Below are 21,141 nucleotides of genomic sequence, written 5' to 3' on the forward strand. Positions count from 1 at the left end.
GCTGCTCCCGCCATCCCTACTTACATCCACGAGAGGCGTTTCTGGAGGCTTTTCCAGCTTCTCCTCTTTCAGCTTTTTCCCTTTCTTGTTCAGCTTCTTCAGAGGGCGCGTGTCCTCCCCCAGCATCAGCTCCCTGCAACAGCCAGGGCGCATCAGGTAAAGGCAGGCAGGCATTCCTCCCCCAGTCCTCACGCCGAGGGACAGAAATGCCTCCCAGACTCCCCTGCCTCTTCCCCACGGGAGCTTTTCTGGCCCAGTTAGCATGGGCACTCATGGAGTGTTAATTTTCCCCTCCCAACAGTCCATGCAACACCATCCAAAATGAAGAATAGCAATCTCATCAGAGTACTGTGGTTTTCCCCCAAAACAGACAGGCAGCAGCGCCATGGAGCTGCTCTGAAGCACAGTGAGACCATGAATATTCCGGCAGTATAAACGCAGGGGAAGGGGAGCACAGGCTGGAAAACAACAGGTAGGCAGGATTTCCCAGCAGCCCTGAAATGGCATTTCAGGAGGGCTAGCTTTCCAAACGTGCTCAGCCACTGCCTCTGGAGAGAGAGAGGTCCCTGTGAGCGGTGCCGGTATGCTCAAAAGGGGGACACCTACGAGTCCTCGGCCGTCCCAAAGGCCTGCGCAGGCGGCCCCGGCTCGGCCCGGCTCTCCCAGGCTGCAGCAGCCCAGCTGCAGTTCTGCCACCCGGCTGGCTTGTACCTGTGGTTCCAGTAGAGGTGTTTGAGGTTTTCGTAGTATGGGATGTCTATCTCGTCGATCTCCCAGGTGCACTGATCATACGGCAGGTCTTTCCACTTGATCAGGTAATGGATGTCTCCCTTTTTATCAAAGCTGTAACGCAGGGCACGGAAAGCCTATCAGTGACGTGACACTCAACCCCCGGGAAGCAGCCAGCCATAACCTGCTTCCACAAAACGGGATGCTTCATCCTCTGCTTTTACCTACAGACCACAACATCCAAGCAGAGGTAGAAAAACATAAAGAAAGTATCGACACTTGCCAGCAGAAATGCCTATTAATCTGCTGCGTGTGTTAAATCACCAAGCTTTAAAGGCTGCTCTTCCATTCCACTGAACGACCTTGTTTTCCTGTTTTACCAGGACTGGATGAATTCCAGCGCTCGCCCTCTTTCTCCTGCAGCATTCGCTGCCCTATGAAGTTTTGCTTACACTGAAAAATGAATAAACACACTACCGAGTCTGATTACATGCCTACAGGGAAAAAACCCTTCCCTTGTTAGCAGACAATGTAAAGCTCGCATGAAAACTCGCCAGGCAGCTTTATTTATTTTCTGCCAAGCAGCCTTCAAGCAGCGTTGCCGCTTAAAATTTCAAGTTGCCGCTTGAAACATAGAAACGCAACAAAAAGGTGCCTCTAGCCATTTGAAATAAAAAAAACTATCTGCACAGCACATTTCGTACGCAGGAAATTTTTTCCAGAGAAAAGAAACGCAAATGTCAAGGCGCCGTAAGGGAGTCGGGCACCTGCTCAAGCTCCTCTCCCTGGGCACCGTCCCTGGCAGCATCAGGGGAGGTAAGCGGGAGTAACGTACCTCTCGGGTACGTGTAGTACACGCACCCCTGCTGGTGCCTCACCTTTGACGGGAGTGCAGAGGGGCTGCGTGGTTCCCGAGAGGAACAAATGACCTGCACGGAAACGGGCTGCTCTTCCAAAGCAGTTTAGGTGAGCGGCAGCCGCTGCAGGGCACAACTGATGGGAGCAAGACCCATCACGGGGTTGCAGCAGAAATTTATGGAATGATGAGGTTGTAACCGGGACCCAAACAATACGTCTGAGAAGAGCGGAACAACTCCGTGCATCCACCTTTGGGAAAATTTACTATGTCTCTATTTTTAACATGCAACGTAGCAGAAATGAAAATAAGGCAGGCATGGATTCACTTCTGGCCTTGCCTTCACCTCGGGAGCAAACCTCCAAGGCGACAGAGACCTCAAAACAAGCCAGCAGCTGAAATTCCACCAGCCCTAGATTTTGACTTTGCAGAAGGACAGCAAGAACCATCCCCTGCGGGGAGAACTCAGCCGAGCACCGAAATCCCGCAGCAGGCAGTCCCAGAGGCTCAGCTAACCACGTAAACCGTCCGCGCGAGAGCTGCACTGAAGGGAAAACCCACGGAGAGCACAGACCCGCTGCTCAAAGCTTCACCTGCAGAACTTGCAGGGGTCCTGGGGAGCGCAGCAGGGCTCACCCTTGCTGTTTCCCTCCCCGGCTTGCAACAGCATCGCTCAGCGCCAGCACTACCAGGGGCTCAGGCACCCTGGCACGCGCCTTTCCATGGCCCATTCACGTGCCCCTCCACACACAGCTCCTCACCTGTGGTTCAGAATGCGATGGATCATCATCCACTCAGGCTTGATGCCATAGCGGTAGAACCGCTCCTCCATCTTGGCGTACTGCGGGTCTTTGTTCTTCCGCTTCTCTCTCTGGCTGTCCTCGTCCCCGGAGCCGTAGTCGAAGGCTGGCGGCTCATCCATGTCGTTCTTCCGCTGGTAGTTGCGGTACATCACGGTGTGGTAGAGCTCCAGCTGCAGCGGGAAGGAGCCACACTCAGCCCGTGGGCAGTGGGGTAGCGGGCTGGGCAGGGGCACGATGACGACAACGACGATGATGACAACAACACGCTGGCTCACCTGCAGCTCCTTGACCCAGGAGCAGTGCCAGTAGGAGAGGCCTGCCCACTTCACGAAGAACTCGCGCTCCGGGATCCCCTCCAGCACCTTTGCGGGGGGAAGAGCCAGCTCCGCATCTGGGGTGGGCAGCACGGGTGGGAGCGGGGTGGCCGGCGGCTCTTTCCAGGCCCAGTGCAGGATGCGTTGGACTTTGCCCTTCAAGGGAGGGCACTGGGGATAAAAAAGCAAACAGGCAAGAGCGCAGAGTTTAAGGTGAGCCCATGTCAGGGGCCACGGGGAGGAGGGCAGACCTGGACGACAGAAGGGGTCTCGCAACACCGAGTGGACGGCAGCCATCCAGGCGTGGCAGGGAAGGCATGGCCAGGGCTCCAGGGAGCGTGCCAGCACAGCCTGTGCCGAAAGCTGCTGCCAGAGGGAAAGCCCAGGGCGGAGAGCAACCATGGATTCACCCCCAGCCGCAGGGCGCCAAGCGTGGCAAACCAGGTGACCTGAACGGTCCCAGACCCTGGCTGCATCCCTCTCACTCCGCAAACACCACCACCAGCCCTAGGTACAAGCAAAGCGCTGCCAGGCCCTGGGCAGAGCTATGCGTTTGCCGTTTCCAGTGGGACAGACAGAAAGGAGGTGGTGAGGCTGCGTGGGGCGGGCGCAGGCTGGCTGGCGCAGGCGTGCCCGAGAACTGCCCCTGACACTGCTGCACCCCTGCGGGGACGGGTCTTGTCACCGGATGAGAAAGGCACCTCTGCACAGGCCGTGCATCAAACGAGGCTTGACAACCCGTCTAAAAACCGGCAGGGAGGCTGCCAGCCAACAGTCCCCATGGGGAGACCACGCAGGCGGCAAAGCCATCTGGGGCCCTCGGGTGCACGCGGCTGGCAGCGATGCTCCTCCAGGGAGGGGGCTGTGGCAGAGGGCAGGACGCTGGCCCTGCGGCAGGGCACGGGGAGAGGGTGCGAGGGGCAGTGGTGGCCAGGAGACCCACTCCCGGGCCGGGCGGGTGCGGGGGCAGGGACGGGGCGAGGAATGCTGGTAACACTCACTGTACAGCGAGGGCAGAGCCATTCACCGTTTGGTATTTCCGGCAGCGGCGGGTTCAGGCAGTGGAGGTGGTAGGAGGACGGGCAGGTGTCGCAGCACAGCAGCTCCCCTCCATCCTTACAGACCCGACAGAACTCCATGTGGTCATCCTCCTCCTCCTCACCACCTTCCTCTTCTTCCTCCTCCTCCTCCTTCGGCTCCCACTGGATGCCCTCCTTCTCCTGGGGAAGCACAGCCAGTGTAATGCCGAGGGTTTCTGCCGGCCACCCGCCCACCCGCCTGCACCCACGGGGCCCCAACCCCACTCACGCAGTGGGGGCAGCTCCACTTGCCCTCGGGGGCCTTCTCCAGCTCAGGGTCCAGGCAGACGAGGTGGTAGGCGCGAGGACAGGTGTCGCAGAGGATGATCTCCCCTCCCTGCTGGCACACCTCGCAGTAGTCCTGGTGGTCTGTCTCGTACCCGTCCCCTTCTTCAACTGCAAGCAAGGGACAGGCACACAGTCAGAGGGACGGCAGAGCTGCCTGCTCTCCCGGGAGGGAACGGGACACTTGCTCCTCTACGATACAGCTAAGGAAATACGGAAAGCGTTTCGCCTTGGACCCCTCCTGTTACGTCCCCCTACCTCTCTGTCCCTCAGCACCACAGTTCATCTTTGCACACAGCATCATCTCACCTCTGTCTCTCTTTCTCTCTCCACACTGTATCATCCTTTGGTTCCTTCAGGCTCTCAATGGAGAATGCCAGAACCTGGAGAGGTTGCAAGGGAGGCCAGTCAGAGAAACCTCCCCAGGTACCAGCGCCACCAACTGCAAACGCACCATGCAAGGGTGACACGGCCGAGGAAGAGGAGGAGGACTCCTCTCCTGGGACTACTCTGCTCTTCCTGGGTGCTCACTGGCGCTGAGGCAGGAGCTCTCTCAATGGACGGGAAGAGGAAGGGAGGAACAAGGCCTTGCAAGCGCCGGAATGGCTCGCTTCAATTCCCAGCTCTGCCACAAACTCCCGGCGCAGCCCTCCGACCTTCCGCTCCTCCAGCACGCGGCAGGAGCTGCCTAGCTCCGACACGAGAGCCCTCGTACAGCAACAAGCCAGCAGAAGTGGTGCCCTTCACATGCAAGATGTGGAGCCAGCCGGCCAGCCCTGCCTCACTGACCGACGGGGAGGCTGGCCAGCATCACACCCTAACCATCCCCCAGCCCAGAAGCTGCCCTTCCATTTCTCAGCAGCGAAAACCCGTCGGCAAAGCTAAGAATCCAAAGGAGGCGCCTGGATCTGCAGCATCTCACCCCAAATGAGGACACAAGGTAGAAAAGCAGCGCGTGTCCTGCAGCGGCGTGGGAAGCCGGGCAGGGTGGCACCGGGCCCCGCCACCCCCTGGCAGTGCTCGGAGCTGGAGCAGGGCTTGGGCGGCTCGGCGCTGGGGGCTGCTCGCAATGGCAGCGCGGGGAGGGAGGTGCCATCGCACAGAATCCACCCGCAGCCCTCCACGAGGAACGGGGTGAAGGAATACACACACAAACGTGGCCACACAGCCACTGGGAGACCCCAACAGATGCTTTCCACCGCTGTTCGCGTGCCTCCCTCTTCCTACATTGCTACCACAGATCTACCGCCTGCCCGCTGCCTGATCGCACGTTTCACGCAGACAAAAAGTCCCTTGTCTTAACGCTTTCTCACCCGCAGCCTGCCCTACTCTACTGGGAGCTTGCCACAGCCATGTCTCTCCAGGAGCTGCTCCTCAGAAAATCACTTCCCTGGAAGCCCCACAAATTCTGGGGCTTTGCTGCTATAGGACAAATCCTGGTGGGATCACACGTGCAGGCAGGGTGTCAGCTGCCCACGCTGCCCATGGCACACCCCGGCGCCCAAAGTGTGGGCAGGGGGCTCAGCTGCCCTGGGTGGCTGGGGCTGCAGGCAGGCAGCGAGACGGGGTAGGCGGGCTTTGCGAGCTGCAGCACCGCGGCAGGGCAGAGCACCGCAGCAGGGCAGAGCACCACAACCACGGCTCTCCTGAAGCAGCTCCAAGTGGTGACATGGAGCTGGCTCAAGGGGAGATGAGCTCCAGGCAGTGGCTGATGGCTGGAGAGAGGCCCGGAGGGAAAGCTGACTGCAGATCGACAGAAAAGCCCTGCCGCCGGGCTGCTCTGCCGCCACCAGCACTGTGGGGGTGAGCCGGTGCCCCGCAGCAGGATTTGCTCGCTGCCTTCTTGCAGGCACGAGCCCACCAGCAGCAGAGCTTGGACACCAAGCACCTTGCACTCCACACACACAGACAAGCACAAACACATCCTCTCCCACCGAGCCAGCACTAGGCACAGCCTGGAGCTGCCAAGGTCAAGAAAGCACCATCTGGAGAAGGAAATCCAAACAGAACAGGAACAGAGTACAAAGGATGGCCTACTCCTCTTTTTCTTTCTCCTCCTCTTCCCTCTCTTCCCCAGGCCAGCCGAGCACTCGGAGCGGACTGAGGAGCTGTTGATGCTGGCACTGTCGAAGTCGGATTCCTCCCGTTCCTCCTCTTCGCTCTGCAGAGGGGAAAACCAAAGCACACACAGTCCAAGCGCTGGCATCCCAGTGGTCACTCCCAGCGAACGCCACTCTGCAACGGAACAAACCCCCAAAGACCCACGTAAACCCCTGTGGGATCATCAACGAGCCGCTGAGCTCCTCGGGGCACCCTCCCTTCCGCATGAATCGACTAGACAGAGCAGCAGGGACAGTGGCAGGGCGAGCCCGCTCCCGGCGCCACCAGACGGGGTTCACAGGAGTGTGTCACACCGCACTAGGAAGCAGGGAAATCTCCTCTGTCAGACTGATGTCCCAGCCAGGCAATCCATCAGTGTAGATCTGGACCATCACTAGAGCCTGAAGGCAATTACCTTGCACTGCTCGGCCCAGCGGCAGCTTGTCCAGTTCACAGCACCATCAAAGTGCAATCACTGAGCAAATCTCAGAGCACATCTGAAATACGTAAATCAACATGCCAAGTCCCTGACAAGAGGCGGGCTCTGGGCTTCCCCTGCAGCCTGCCGTCCCCGCTAGCACAGAGCGCGGCGGTATCACCCGGTGCAGCTGGCCAGGCACGCTGGAAAAGGCTCAACGTCTCGCAGGCATCGGGCATCGGCCAGCTGCAACACCCCGCTGCGGTGACAATGTTATCGTGGGCGCAGACACCCGAAACAGAGACACACGGCAGGACGACCCCCTGCTCCCACTCCTGGGCAGTCGGGGGCCCCCTTCTCCACTGCCTGGCAGAGCTTTGCTCCCTCTCTCTCAACACCCATTTCAGCTTGTGTCAGCCTGTTTGTGTGCGTGCACACAGGCGTTCACGCTTGACCTTCCTTATGACATAAAGGAGTTAAACAGAGCCAGCATTCAATGGCATCAAAATATAACACCACATCTGAATTCCTATTCTGAAGATTTATGCATGCAAATCCCCGATTTGCATGCTATTAGTCAGTGCTTAGCGCTGCAGCTGCAGGAGCAAGGCGAAGCTCTCTGTAACTTTCCGACATGCGAATGCCCAGATCTAGAGTGCACCTGGAGACAGGATGAATCTTCTGCGATGCGGCTGAAAAAACGCAGCAGCGAGTGGCTGCCTCGGATCGCTCCTTTCGCTTCAACCTCTGACGCACAAAGTTATTTACAACTTGTTACGTGAACTAAAGCTAGAGAGTCAGTGAGCTCCAACTAGGGTGAACCAATGGGGTTTTGATCAGTATTATCAAGACCTACAAGAGTTCCACCCCTATTCAACACTTCAGAGATTTATTCTTTAAAATGCTCTGCTATTCTTTAAAATGCACCTGATATTCACGTGCTGACAAGAGCACGGCACACGAACTGCAGCAGAGCCCTGTTGCCACACTCTTACTGGGCAGCTCTGGTAGCCCTGGGCTATGCTGCGGGGCCCCAGATGGCAGGAGGCAGGCTATGCTAACGTAATTAAAGCATTCAGTAATTCTCTCTGATGTACGGTTCAGCTGGAGTGCAAGCCCTGAAGAATTCCTTCGCAAATTAAATCGGAAATGATGGCATTACCAACCTCACCACTGAAAGTAAACGTGATTATATGATTTTAGCAGAAATCATGCCCAGGCACAACATCTTTACAGACCTGAGCCTGGACACAGCTCTCTATCAAGGGGATGAACGAACGTGCCGACTGGAGACTGGCGCCTCGCAGAGGGGCACGAGCGAGGCTGGACGCCAGCGAGGCTGGACACCCCTACAGGAGGGAGGCTGCTAGGGGAGGGCATTTCCCTGCCGCGCCCCCGCACCCAAGGCCCCGTGCAGAAAAAGGCATGCACACTTACAGAGGAGCCCTTTTTCCTTTTGCTGGGGATTCCTCCAAATCGGAATTTCAAGCCTGCCATCTTTTTCCCCTTCCCCTTTTTCTTCCCGTCTTTGGAGCCCTTGATTTTCTTCCGCACACCTGGTCCTGGAGAAACAGAAGACTTGTTTGGTACTCTGCAAACAGCTGTCCCCCAAATCACCCCCACCGCAACCCCACGATTGATGAGAGCACTGGGGGCCATGGGGAGCAGGGCAGCAGCTAGAACCATCCACAGAGCACGGCCTTTGGGGCAAAAGGCTGCAAGCCCAGACCCAGCACTTGCCAAGAATCAGGGGAGGAAAGGGTCTGCCCTGGGATCCAGGAGAGGGAGGGCAGCCCAGGGACCACAGGGCTGCGAATACCAAATCGGGACTTTGGGGTCTGCAAGGCAGGGAGAAAAGAGACGGCCACGGCGAGGCAGGAACGCGCACTGAGCCCACTGCACGGGAAGGCTGCTGCAAGCTGCGCTCTTGGTCAGCTGCCAGCTCTGAGCCGCTCGCTCAAAACCTCTCGAGGCATCAGGAATTGACAACTGCACAAGTGGAACAGCAACCTTCCCGAGGAGGAACATGGCGCTAACAAAGGGAGATCCCTCCCTTTCCCACTACTGCCCAGCTTCTGCAGTGATTCTCACAGCCCTTTCCAAGCGTGGGGAAAGCAGCACCAACCTGCCGTCAGAAACAGGGAAATGCTGACAGCAGAAGACCCTTTCAATACAAATCAGACTATTTCCAGAGGAGCTACTTCAGATTTATATGGTTGGCTCACTCCTTGCAAGTGGGCTTTGAAGACAGACACCTTTCACCCAACTGTCAGAAGAAATCCTTTATTCTGAAAAAGAGCTGCAGCCTTACTGCCAGTGCCTTTCATCACTGAACTCCTTACCATCTCAGAGACAAAGCACCCGGCTCAACTGCCAAACAGTGCACGTTCATCTGGCCAGACCATACCTGCCTTCCTAACCTACAAATCCTCTTCAGCTTGGACACTGGACTCTGAGGATCGTGCTGGTTTCTGGAGGGCTTTACAACCCTGCAGAATCCCCCATGATAGAAGATGGCACAGAAATACATGACCCAATCACTTATTTAAGATAAAAGAATGAAAGTAAGCATTCACTGCCACGAACTGCCAGAAGTCCAGAAGGTCCAGAGGCTGCCAGGGTGATCTGCCATGGTTCACAAACCACAGCCCCCTCTAGGACTTCTGTGAGGGAAACGGGAGCTGCAGACACACCTCTGGCGCTACCTTCGCTTGCCCAGTTTGTTGAAGCATGTCTCCTGCCTGGAGAAGCTTTCCCGCCTTTGCCAGCCTACAGATGTGGCTGGCTAGCTCTGCAGGCCCGGCAGGCGGGCCGCAAGCCGCCAGTGAGAGCAGCCCCTCCACTCAGCCCGCCGTGGTTGGCACCTACCCTTGCCCTCCTTGGTCTTGGCCTTCCTGATGACAGCGGGCAAGGCAGACTGCTGGGGGCTGGTGGCAAGCGGCGGGGTGACGGTGACAGTCTCCACGGCCGCAGCAATGGCTGCTGCCGCCGCTGCTGCCGAGCTGCCCTTGAACGGGTTGTTGGCACTGAACTCTCGCCACTTGGCGCCGAGCACGGTCATCATCTTGGACATGGGGATCTTGGGGTTCTTCTTGGCGATCAGAGGCCTGCAGGGCCGGGGAGAGAGAAAACCACACATTAACAGAAACGCTTCACTGTGCGTCTGCTCCTGCTCGTCGTGTGCTGGTACTTCAGCCCAAGAAATGCACCGGTGGCGCATGCCTGACAGCAGCAGGCTGCGGTGGCCCACTGGTAGCAGCTCACTTGAAAGGCAGCAGAAACCAGAGCTTTCTTAAACAAGTAAATATACGTAAAGGAGCACACTTAAACCTCCTCAGAGACCGCCTTTCCCTGAAATGCCTGTTGTGTTTTGAAAGGCTCGCAGTACAAGCAAAAATTCGTTAACGTTACTCAATTTTTCTCAAGAAACTTTTCAAATAAGCATACACAAAAAATGGGGGTTTGGAGAGAGGGAGAGGAGAGAGAAACACTCCAGCTGTTTCCCAGTCAAACCTGCAATTAAGACGGAGTCCTGAGAACCGAGTCAGGCACGGAGGAGCAACAAGGAGCTCGCAGTGCAGAATTTACTTCACAACTTCACCCACTTGACTGAGCAACGCCCAAATCTCAGCCACTACCCAAGGCCGCATCCAGACCTACAGTTTCCTACCTGAGAAACTGGCTGAAAGCCTTGTAATTAGTCAGAGTATGATAATCTTCTTCTGAGAAAACGTAATCTACGTCATCAAGGCCCCATTCTTCCATCAGCTGGGCTGAGCTCTTGGGCTCCTGTAGATTTACAGAGAGATATCATTAACCTAAACGACCACAGCTCTGCAGACAAGCAGCGCAAGGCTGGGTCCGTCGTGTCCTCCGTATCAAACACTCTCCTGAGTCAGCGACACGCAGGGATTTGTTTCTGTGATATAAAAAAAAGAGCATGCACAAATGCTTAATAAACTAACGCTTCACACACTTCCAAGGAGCAAATTAACGTGGCACCATCCAAATGCTCCCCATACCACGCAATACGACGCAAAGCCTCGGCAGGTTTCACATCTCCAAGAAACTCAATTTCTCTCTGCGCGCAAGATAAACAACAGGGAAATACAACCTTTCCTCTCCCAGTTGTTCACCTGCAATCTCTTCCTCGCCAAACCCAGGACAAGCATCTCATGAAACCCCCAGGCCAGCTTCTCTAAGCACGAGCCGCTCTGCCACTCTCTGCCCTCGTGTTGAGGACAGATGTGATGAATCTGTTACTGGCAGGATGCGGGCGGACAATCCAAGAAGGCAAGCTGCCTCGGACTGAGAAGCTGCCATTTGTCAGAAGATCCAAGCTACCGGACTAGGCCTCCGGCCTCAGGGTAAAACACACTGGCTTCATCACCATGAAAGGTACCGTGAGGACTTGTGAGCGCACCTTGCCATGTGGCTAAATCCCCAGCCCGCCAGGGAACGCTTTGCTTACACTGCCGTGCTTTATACAAATGGAAATTATTCACCAGCGCAAGGTGAATGGCCAGAAAACACGGCCCGGCTCTGAAGGAGGTAACTCGCAGGGATCTGGCCACACCCTGAGCAATCATGCTCTAGCACCAGCTCGGGGTAAAGGAATCTCTGGTACCTTTAGACCTCCATCCTCGTTGTCATCCTCTTCTTCATCCTTCTTTTTCCGTTTTGGTTTTTTCTCCTTTTTGTCCTTCAGTTTTTTCTTCTTCTTTTTGTTGGGGGAATAGTCGCTCCCTTCGCTCTCAGATTTCTCCTCAATCTCCTCTTCATTGTCTGACATTTCATCATTGCTCCCCTAAAACGGAAAGCAACAGTGGAGAAAGAGCCGGGCCTTCCCCTGCTCCGCTCTCCTCCAACAAACCCTCCCAGCCAGCACGAAGCAACTGCTGTCACCAGCTGAAGTCAGCCCTCCCTCAAATAACCCTGCCGTTATGCTGGGGCAAAACACCCTGAAAATCAGATTTGGGAACAGCAAGAAGGACTGACCACAGGAGACACAGAGAGAAAGAAATCCTTGCTTTATCTGGACCTGTTTCTTCAGGGCAGTTCTGTGATCCCAGCCAACCTTCTGCCCCCAGCCCCCACCGGTAAATGGAGCCGTCCCCTCCCTCCCTTCCAGGAGTGCTATAAACACATCTGCTCGCACAAGGCAACCCCCGCCCTGCGGAACCACCGGGAAAAAGAGGAGAAGGTCATGCGATACGGATAAAACTGTGTTTTGGAAAAGCTTGTCCAGGCCAAGGTATACGGAGTGGAACCTTTATGCTTTTGCCTCAAGACTTGGTCACCAAGGGGGGCAAAAGAAGCAGCGCTGAGCCGCAGCGGCGCAGATGGACGTCTGCTCTGCCTCCATGTTGTAACACGCTCCTCTGAAAGCGCCCAGGCACCGCAATACCACAGCATTCGGGCACCACTCTGGTGAGCGGTGGTACAAACAGAATGCCAAGAGACAGCGAGACAAGTAAGTGAATGTACGCATTAAAAATAGCTGCGTAGTAAACCAAAGAGCAACTCCTCTGGGAGGCAACTAACTGCTCTGCCAAAAGATCTTAAATTTTGAGACAGGCAACATTTACACGATGTTTTTAATTGCTATAACACAGGTAACATGATGTTCTGTCCGGTGTTTGCTTATGGCTTCACACAAATAAAGTCACATTTTTCTAGCACAGAGTGAACGGCTAAGAAACTCAAGGAAAGGAAGAGAAGATCCTTTAGCCACGTGCAACCTTTTAGCCCACTGGACAGATATTGTGCTAGGGTTTTGCTTCGTTTCTGTTTTCTTTTTCTACTACGTGCTGCAGCAGAACTGTGTGACTACAGGAGGATTTCAGCCATCGCATGAACAACACAGTCCCGGTGGATGCACAGCGAGTCTCGAAAGGGGCAGGGGAGCAGAGTAAGTCAGGTGAGCCCGGCTGAATTCCCTCGCTTTCAGAGACAGGCAGCCACAGGAAACCTCCCGTTTCACACGGAGCTCAGCAGCAGGGTGAGCCAGCTGCCTCAGAAAGGCCTGGGCCCTGCTGGGCGGCGGGCGGACGCATTCTGCCTCCCCTCAGGCAGAAGGCACCGGGCTCAGAAGGCACACGGCGCTGGGGAGAGCCGGAGCAAGGCCTGCTCAGCAGGAATCCAGGTTTCTGCCTGGGAGAGAGACCGTGACCCGCTGCACAACGCTGAGAGCCACCCCATCCCCACCCTAATGAAGCCGCCGCCGCCGGGCGGAGCGCTCGGGTCCCACGAGCGCCTGCGAGGGAGGGGACGCGCGCGTGAGGGCGCCCCTCCGTGCCCCCCGAGCGCTCGGAGCCGGGCAGCAGCGCCCCGGGCCGGCGCGGGGAGCGGCCAAGAGCTCAGCGGGCGGCGGCCCCGCGGGGGGGTGGTGGGGGGGTTGTCGGTACCGGGGCCACCGCGGCGGCCAGCGCCCGGTCAGCACCGCGGACAGCGCCCGGTCAGCACCGCGGACAGCGCCCGCCCGCCGCCGCCGCCCCGGGCCCCCCCCCGCCCGCCGCCGCCGCCCCCCCGAGCACGGGAGTTTCTCGCCACGCCCGAAGCCAGCGGCCATTACGGAGTTGTGGTCCTTCCCGGTTCGGAACAACCCGAGCCTCTCCTCCAGCGGGGTTAGACACGGCGGTAATTTGGCACGGAATAATTGGTTGCCATGGTAACCGCTGCGGTACAGGTTGAAATCCCCCCTCTCCGCTCCCTTCTCTGACAAGGACCTTCATCTCCGTACGCTGAGCGTCGAACCGCAGCCTGGTTATTTTATGCAGATTTTTCCGGGGGTTTGCAGCATCGATTCCTGCACCAGGGCTTCCGTCAGCATCGCCGCAAACCGAACCAGCTCCACTGCAGCTGGCGCAAGCGAATTCCCGCACGAGCGCGGCCTGGCAGCGCTCCTGCCCCACGCCAACGACAAAGCCACGGGGGACGACGGGGCGTCAGTCCGGCCCCATGTCACAGGCTGGCACCCCGCTCCCACCTTCCTCTCGCAGGGGGAAGGTCCGCTCGCCCCACAAAACTCTGGTGGAGGCGTTTAGGAAAAGGAAGCCCCCCCGTCTGCTATCTCCTCACCCCAACAGCAGCCCAGGTGCCGCTCGGTGCTTACCGACAGCTGCAGCACCGGCTTCTCCCCAGCTTCAGCGGACGAGGGAACAGTGCCACGGGCAGAACCGAGGCTGGTTAACGCTGCCCACACACGGCATTAATTGAAAAAACAAGCACACACTGCTGCTGGGCTCAGGCAGGCCGGCACTGACAGAAAGTGAACAGAGGTGAAAACACCACGGGGACTTATTTTATCTCCCTCCCTGCCAAAAAGCAGCATAGGAAAAAAACGCGTCCAATGATGGAAGAGGCGCAGGGAGGCAGAGGGCCTGAGCCAGCTTTGCGTGGTGTCTGCAGAAACACAAGAACATCACCATGGCCACAAGGGAAAAAAGCTTCCTCAGGGCCACAGCTTCCGCAAAAGGCTGGCAGGCAACGCAGTGCAGGATGGAAACGGCTTGCTTTAAATCAGCAGCTCCCCATGCTCCCACCAGGAGCAACAGCACCCCGATGTGCTGCCTCGTCCAGCCAATCTGTTTTTACAGATCCCATGGGGAGCAGCTGGAGCAGATCAGCATCGTTCAGCCCTGGTTCGGCAAGGGAAGGGGTGGGGATGCGCCTCGCTCTGCCAGGTGAGTGACATCTCCCCAGCTGCAGCGTCACTGGGGAAGGAAGGGCTGAGGCTCCCCCACCGTTCACCCTTCCTTCCCAGCAGCCCATTTGCATTTAGCCAGCGAAAGGGTTGGCGCACAAGATGTCTGCTCTTGTCTTCGCATCCAGCGCTGCCCGGGGATGGGAGAGCGAGAGGCAGAGCCTGTGTGGGCCAACGCGGCAGCGAGCCCAGCTCCGGGACCACGCCGTGTCTGAGCCGGGTGCCCCGGCAGAGCGCAGGCAGCACCAGGCAGCCTTCCCGACCAGCCAGCAGACCCCAACAGGAAGGCCCAATCCTCGAGGACACACCGCCTCGTCTTTGTTTTCCTACAGAAGGCCCAACAGCCCTTCCACATGCCAAATCCTAGAAGCCTCTGTGCTGTCTCGCTTGCAGAATGCCCTGGATGAACGCGGCTGACACCGACATCCGCAGAAACCTCCAAGCCCTGTCCCGGTTGCGCCCCCAACGCGGTGGTTTGCATCCCCCTCCTCAGAAATATGAGCCCCAGGCGCCGTGTCGGTACAGGACGCGCCAGAAGGATTTGCTGCCTGCCCCCAGAGACAACGGCAAGGAGGTGCTGCACTGCAGCGTGGGGAAGGAGGGCTTCAACGAACAGGGATGGACGGCACCATTGCACACGCCAACACATGCACCACAGCCGAGCCCCTCCCGAGGCGGCGGGCAGCCACATCGCTGCTGGAAGGCGTGGTGGCCGCTTCTCCCCCCAGCTGCTCTCCAGAGAGCGCTCGTCGGGCACACTCCCACCCTAGAGCACCCGAGCTGGACAAGAACTGCTCTCGCCCTGGCGCTGGATGACCTCCCAGGGCCAGGAGAGCACCGGCTCGGCGAGGGAACACCCCGATAACGCCCCCCCTCTCCATCCACAGACACCCGAGAGGTGCTCGCCAGCTGCCCTCAGTGCCGCGAGTAGCCTGCCTCCGCGCCACGGCTGAGAGGAGCCCCCCAGCCCGGCGTGAGAGCGTGCAGCGTTACCTCCTTCTTCCTCCTCTTGATTTTGGCAGCCTTGCTGTCTTTCAGTTTCTTGGATTTCTTTTTTTTCTGCACAGCGACTTGCTCTTCTGCAAAAAACTCATCCAGTCCTTCCAGCACCCCATCATCTTCTTCTGGGGACAAAAAGGACAGCTCACGCGGCTGGATTGCACAGGCACACAGGACACCGCGTTCACGTTTATCCCTCTCAGAGGAGCACGCCCAAGCGGCAACATCAGGCTGCGAGGACGGCGCTCTGTGGCCTCTCCCCGAGGCCCTCGCGCCGGCAGCTGATCCGCCACTGCCCCTCGAGGGAGCCCCGGCCCGGAGCCGCCTGCCCCGGCACTTCTCCTGCCCAGCTCCTCGCTGCCGCTCGCCCACGAACACCCGAGGTTTTGGCAGTCTGTGTTTTGCTCTCGGGAGACAGGGGCACAGGCGCGTCCCGGAGCGCTGCCTGCTCCTACTGATCTGGGTCCGCGGGTAGTTAGGGAGCACCAGGCTTTTACCTTTCAGAACTCCAAGTCGAGCCCATTAAAACGGATTCAACGGAAGGTAAACGAGGATGAGGAAGGCCTCACGTGGAAGACGGGTGCCACGGCTCACGGGAGGTTGTTCTGCTGTGGCTCCGCGCTCGGGCAGCACCGCGGGCACCCGGCCAGGCTGCGCACGCCAGTGCGGGGACCCTGGCCCCGGGCAGAGCCACCGATCCCAGCACAGGCCCTCGTCTTCCCGGCAGCGTTACCTCCCCGAGGCCGGCACTCACCAGCGAGCCCCGGCACCCTGTCCAGCCTTCGCATCTCTTTAAGGCCTACGTCAGCATTTTTATTTTTAATTTCTGAGCTTATACAGTAATGACACTCCAGAGCCGCTGGGACACCTCTCGTTTGACTGCAAGCCGTGCCCGTGGAGGCTCCGGCAAGGCGGGCACCGGAGCTCCACCGAGTCCCTGGGACGGGCGGGAGCGGGCAGTGCCAGGAGCCAGCCCCGGCCCCGCTGCAGGAGCGGGTTCGGGAGAGCCCCTCGGCCAGGCGAGGGGCCGGCACCGGGGGAAGGACCGAGAGGAAACCGCGGCCGCGCCGGGGTGCCCGGCCCGGGAGCGCGGCCCGATGCTCCCGCCGGAGCCGGAGCCGCCCTGGGGCGGCCCCGCGGGCGGGAGGGCCCGGCACGGCCCGGGGACCGGCCCCGAGCCCCGGAGAGCCGCCAGCCCCGGCCGCCGCACCCGGGCACGCCCCCCTGGCCCGGGCGGCCGCGAAGGCACCGCCGCCCGCCCGCGGGGCGCAGGGACAACGGGGCTGAGCCGGAGGAGCCGCGCCTCGGGGGACACCCCGCCGCCGCACCCCCCGCCCGCTGCCCCCCGCCCGCCTACCAGAGACGTCCTCCTCGTTCTCCGCGTCCTCCAGCAGCTCCCGGCCGGCCGCCGGCCCCCGCATGCCGGGCGGCGGCAGCGGCCCGGGCCGGGACCGAGCGGCGGTCGCTGCCGCTCCGCGCCAAGATGGCGGCCGCCGCGCCACGCCCACCCCGTGACGCGGGCGTGCCTCGCTCGCCGCGCCCCCGGCCCCGCCCCTCCCGGGCCCGCCCCGCCCCGCTGCTCCCCGAAAAGCCCCAAACCCCCCCAAATCCGCCCCCCGGGGCCCGCCCGCCGCCAGCGGAGCGCGGGGTATCAACAACTCTCCCCGCCGTTTATTCCAGCAAAGCAAAACTGTACAAAATGGCGGCCGGGCGGGGGGCCGGCTCAATCCTCCTCCTCCTCCTCCTCCTCGTCCTGGTTGATCTGGAAGTAGCGCAGCTCGTAGCTCTCCTTGCTGTTGGCCACCACGCGCAGCCAGTCGCGCAGGTTGTTCTTCTTCAGGTACTTCTTGGTCAGGTACTTCAGGTACCTGCGGGGAGAAGCCTGGCTTGGAAGAGGCTCCGCGCCCCGCAACCGGCTGCTCCGGCCCCCGTGAACCCCCACGCCAACGCCAACCCCCGTTCCCGTGGGCTCCCACCTCCGCCGGGAGCAACGCGTCCCACCGGGCACGGCCCGGCAGAGCTTCTGCCAGGAAACACCACCACCGGGGGAACGGCGCCGGCAGCCTGGGGACGCGGAGGCTGGGAGATGGCTTCCCTCCCCTCGCCCTCCGAGGCCGCGACCGCACGCCGTATTCCCATGCCACCAGTCCAACGCACGGCAGCGAGTCTCTGCTGGGATGGTGGCTAACCGCTGCCGGCTCCCGCAGCCGCTGCCGGGATGCGCCGGGTGCGGCACCGACACGGAGACACCGCATCAGCTGAAACGTGGGTGCTTACAGAGCAGGGCACTGCCCCGCCGCCACAGACGGTTTTCCTCTCCCCACCTTTTTCAGACCTCACCGTGCCGTCTCTGCTGCAGCAAAAACCACGTTTACCGCAGCCAGCCAAAGGACAGGCAGCCCTGAGAAGCAGGCAGCAGGCAGGAGCCCGGCAGGATGAGCAGTGGGGAGCCAGGCTGCGGATCACCCCCCAAGCCCCACACTCAGCACCCTTTCGCTGCGCGTCCTCCCCGGCCACCCACCCCACCAGCCTTTCCAGCAGGTATATCAGCACGTATCTCTCTCAAAGATCATTCGGGAACGGGCAGCCACCACACCAAGCGTCACGCGGTATTTAACCGAGAGTCTTGGCACGACTCCTGCACTGAGACATCTCTGCGCTACCAGGCCCTCCTACCAGCCTGGCTCACGTCTGAACACCAGCGATCCCCTGCCGAGGGCCAACTGCTGCCGGCAGCAATCGACTGTGGCTCCAGGCACCGGCAGCAGCCTCGTGACGGTGACCGGCACTGCCGGGCTGCCCCGACGCCTCACCTCTTCGAGAACGGGACCTCCGATGTGACCGTGATCTTGCTCTTGCTCCTCTCGATGGTCACCACGCCCCCGCCCAGGTTTCCCGCTTTGCCGTTCACCTTGATCCTTTCCTGCAGGAACTGCTCCTGCAAGAGAGGAACACCGCCGCTTAGCCGGGGCCGCCAACTCCTGCTGGACAAGGCCTCCCCAGCTGGCCTGCACCCAGCGCTTTGGCTTTTTGTTAGAGCTGGGGAAGAGAAGCGCTGTTGTGCCCAAGGGCAGCAGAGGAAAGCCACCTTCCTGCAGGCCGGGAGGCTCCGAGCCTGCCAGCACCCTCCACAACTAACCCAACCGGCCCATTCAGACCCGCACGTAAGCGAGGTTCTCGGGTCTGAATGTGCCGGATTAGCGAGGCAGGGACACGTTTCCCGCCTTCCGAGGGGACAGCCAGCGAAGTGACGGCTGGGTCAGGGCCCTCTGAGGACGCCTCAGCCACAGCCCTGCGCTTCCAAAGGATACTCAAGCACATTTTGAATGAGAACAGGTTCACGAGACAGCACTGAAACGCAGCGTGCTCTGCCCTCGCCTTTCCTCACAGCACAACAGAAAACTCACCCCAGGAGGGATGAACGGTAATACTGCTTGACAGGCAGGGAAGATGCTCGTGCTTTAACTACAAAGCGTTTAAAAAGAACAAACATCTCATAGCCTCCAGCACCACCCAGGCGTCCTTTGCCTGCAGGGCGATTCCCAGCGCTGCAGACTTTTACGCTGGGCCGTGGTGAGGGGCAGAGACAGAGAGCCGGGGCGGCGGGGGCTGCCGGGGCGGCGGGGGCTGCCGGGGCCGTGCTCACCAGCACGCCGCTGGGCGCGGAGCCAGCAGCCCCCCGGCAAGGCCCGGCAGGGCAGCAGGGCGGCGGGGAGGCCCCGCACTCACAAAGTTGGCGGCGTCCATGATGCCATCCTCCACGGGGTGGGTGCAGTCCAGGGTGAACTTCAACACCTGCTTCTTTTTTTTGCCACCTTTCGCTGCGGGCTTCTTCTGCAGGGGGGGAAGAGAGAGCCGTGAGGGACCGGCTGCAGGCACCGGGCCCGGGGGCAGCGGGGAGAAGGGAGGGGGCCAGACCGAGCTCCGGGCTGGAGCGAAGGGGGCTGGGCTGCGGGCGAGGAAAGGGGCCCGGGCCGGGAGCAGCGGGGAGAGGGAAGGGCCCCCCACGGCCGCCCGCCCCCCCGCGCCGCACGCCCGGCGCTTGGCGGGCTGGGCCCGGAGGAGGCCGAGGCCGAGGCCGAGGCCCAGGCCCGGGCCCACGCCCAGGCCCGGGCCGGACCGCGGCGGAGAGGAACGCGCCGGAGGGGAACGGGGCAGGGCGGACGGGGCCGGGGGCGGTGGAGGCCCGGCGCGGGGTGGCCCGGCCCGGCCAGGCCGCCCGCCGCCGGCGGGGACTCACCACGGGCGCCATGGCGGCTCCAGCGAAGGGGCAAAAAGGGAGGGCCGCGCCGCGCGCGTGCGCGGAAACACCGGCGGGCGGCCACTGCGCATGCGCCCTCCGCCGCGCCGCCTGCGCCCACGCCGCCGCCGGGCCGCGCGCAGGCCGCCGCGCGCCGCGCGCCGCGCGCAGGCCGCCCTAGCCGACCGCCGAGAGAGTCGATGGCTTCCGGCCCCTCCCCACGCACGCCGCTGATCTGCCCCGCGACCGTCTAGTGCTGCCTGGCTGGGCGGGGCGCTGGGCTGTGGGCGGTGCTTCGAGGGGGCGTGGCCGTGGGAAGGGGGCGTGGCCGGGCGCGGCACCGGGGACACGGGGGAACCGGGGAACCGGGTACCGGGGGAACGGGGGAACGGGGGGACCGGGGGAATGGGGGGAACGGGGGAACAGGGGAACGGGGGAATGGGGGGAACAGGGGGAAGGGGGACCGGGGGGACCAGGGGGACGGGGGAACCAGGGGGACGGGGGACTGGGGGACCCGGGGGGACTGGGGGCACGGGGGCACCGGGGACCGGGGGGGCTGCACGTCACCTTTCACGCTGCAGCGTTAAACCCTGCACCGTGGCCCGGCGGGGCCAGGGGTGGCGGCTGCGGTGGGAGCCCCTTCACGCCGCCGCGACCGGGCTCCGAGCGCGGTTACGGGGCCGCCGCCGCGGCAGCAGCGGGCCAAGGGAGGGGAGGCCTCACGGAGGCAGGGCAGGCGCAGCAGCCACAGCCCCGCGCCCCTCCGAGCCCCCGCCGTCGCGGCCGGAGCCCGAGGGCAGGGCTATAGGGACCCAGCGGGCGTTTCGGGGACGCTGTGGGCGTCTATGGACGTGTTGCCGCCATTGGCGGGGCCGGTCCGTAGATACCTGTGCCTTGTGCGAGGGTGGGGGCTGACGAGGAGGTACTGGATAACGGGGGACCCGGGCATGACCTAAAGGGTACGGAATAAGGGGTGCATGCTGCCCTGGTTGTAGCTGGGACAGGGTTAATTTTCCTCCCAGTAGCGGGCACAGTGCTGCGGTTTGGGTTTAGGATGAGAACAATGCTGGTAACGCACCGGTGGCTTGGTTGTTGCTGAGCGGGGCTCACGCTGGTCACGGGCTCACAGTGGTCACGGGCTCACGCTGGTCACGGGCTCACGCTGGTCACGGGCTCACAGTGGTCATGGGCTCACAGTGGTCACGGGCTCACAGTGGTCACGGGCTCACGCTGGTCATGGGCTCACGCTGGTCACGGGCTCACAGTGGTCATGGGCTCACAGTGGTCACGGGCTCACAGTGGTCATGGGCTCACGCTGGTCACGGGCTCACGCTGGTCAGGGGCTCACGCTGGTCACGGGCTCACGCTGGTCACAGGCTCACAGTGGTCACGGGCTCACGCTGGTCACAGGCTCACAGTGGTCATGGGCTCACAGTGGTCACGGGCTCACGCTGGTCACGGGCTCACAGTGGTCACGGGCTCACGCTGGTCAGGGGCTCACGCTGGTCACGGGCTTTTCAGCTTCCCCTGCTCTGCCCGAGCAGGGGGGCTTGGGGGGGGCACAGCCAGGGGGGCTGACCCAGACCAGCCGAGGGCCCCTCCATACCCTGTGG

The 21,141-nt window shown here is 61.0% G+C and overlaps 2 protein-coding genes across 9 annotated transcripts in view; both read right to left on the reverse strand.

The window, feature by feature from the left end:
- CHD5 (chromodomain helicase DNA binding protein 5) overlaps positions 1–16,803 on the reverse strand; it is a 31,142-nt gene extending 14,339 nt beyond the window's left edge. For 5 of the 8 annotated variants that reach the window (XR_015704336.1, XM_087755509.1, XM_087755512.1 and 2 more), the window contains exons 1-13: positions 16,646–16,803; positions 15,283–15,413; positions 11,212–11,391; positions 10,255–10,373; positions 9,453–9,691; positions 8,022–8,146; positions 6,104–6,227; positions 4,011–4,177; positions 3,704–3,922; positions 2,664–2,873; positions 2,347–2,558; positions 712–843; positions 25–133 (exon numbers count right to left, since the gene is read on the reverse strand). Coding sequence is in view for 7 of the 8 variants with exons in the window: in XM_087755509.1 (XP_087611635.1) it covers positions 25–133; positions 712–843; positions 2,347–2,558; positions 2,664–2,873; positions 3,704–3,922; positions 4,011–4,177; positions 6,104–6,227; positions 8,022–8,146; positions 9,453–9,691; positions 10,255–10,373; positions 11,212–11,391; positions 15,283–15,413; positions 16,646–16,709 (2,031 nt within the window). In the remaining variant the exon portion in view is untranslated. Of the gene's footprint in view, positions 1–24; positions 134–711; positions 844–2,346; positions 2,559–2,663; positions 2,874–3,703; positions 3,923–4,010; positions 4,178–4,375; positions 4,450–6,103; positions 6,228–8,021; positions 8,147–9,452; positions 9,692–10,254; positions 10,374–11,211; positions 11,392–15,282; positions 15,414–16,645 lie in introns of those variants that run through there. The other 3 variants (XM_087755508.1, XM_087755513.1, XM_087755514.1) reach the window with 3 other exon arrangements.
- A 134-nt stretch (positions 16,804–16,937) lies between these two features.
- On the reverse strand, positions 16,938–19,674 carry RPL22 (ribosomal protein L22). The gene is made up of 4 exons (XM_087755275.1): positions 19,529–19,674; positions 19,018–19,122; positions 18,102–18,226; positions 16,938–17,156 (listed from the first exon to the last, which is right to left on the reverse strand). Exons 1-4 carry the CDS (start codon positions 19,538–19,540, stop codon positions 17,012–17,014), a joined length of 387 nt encoding a protein of 128 aa, XP_087611401.1. The 5' UTR covers positions 19,541–19,674; the 3' UTR covers positions 16,938–17,011.
- Between the last annotated feature and the right edge of the window lie 1,467 nt (positions 19,675–21,141).

This window comes from Nipponia nippon, unplaced genomic scaffold, assembly GCF_047370975.1.
Source record: "Nipponia nippon isolate SJK-2023a ecotype South Korea unplaced genomic scaffold, ASM4737097v1 scaffold_19, whole genome shotgun sequence".
Lineage (NCBI taxonomy): Eukaryota > Metazoa > Chordata > Aves > Pelecaniformes > Threskiornithidae > Nipponia > Nipponia nippon.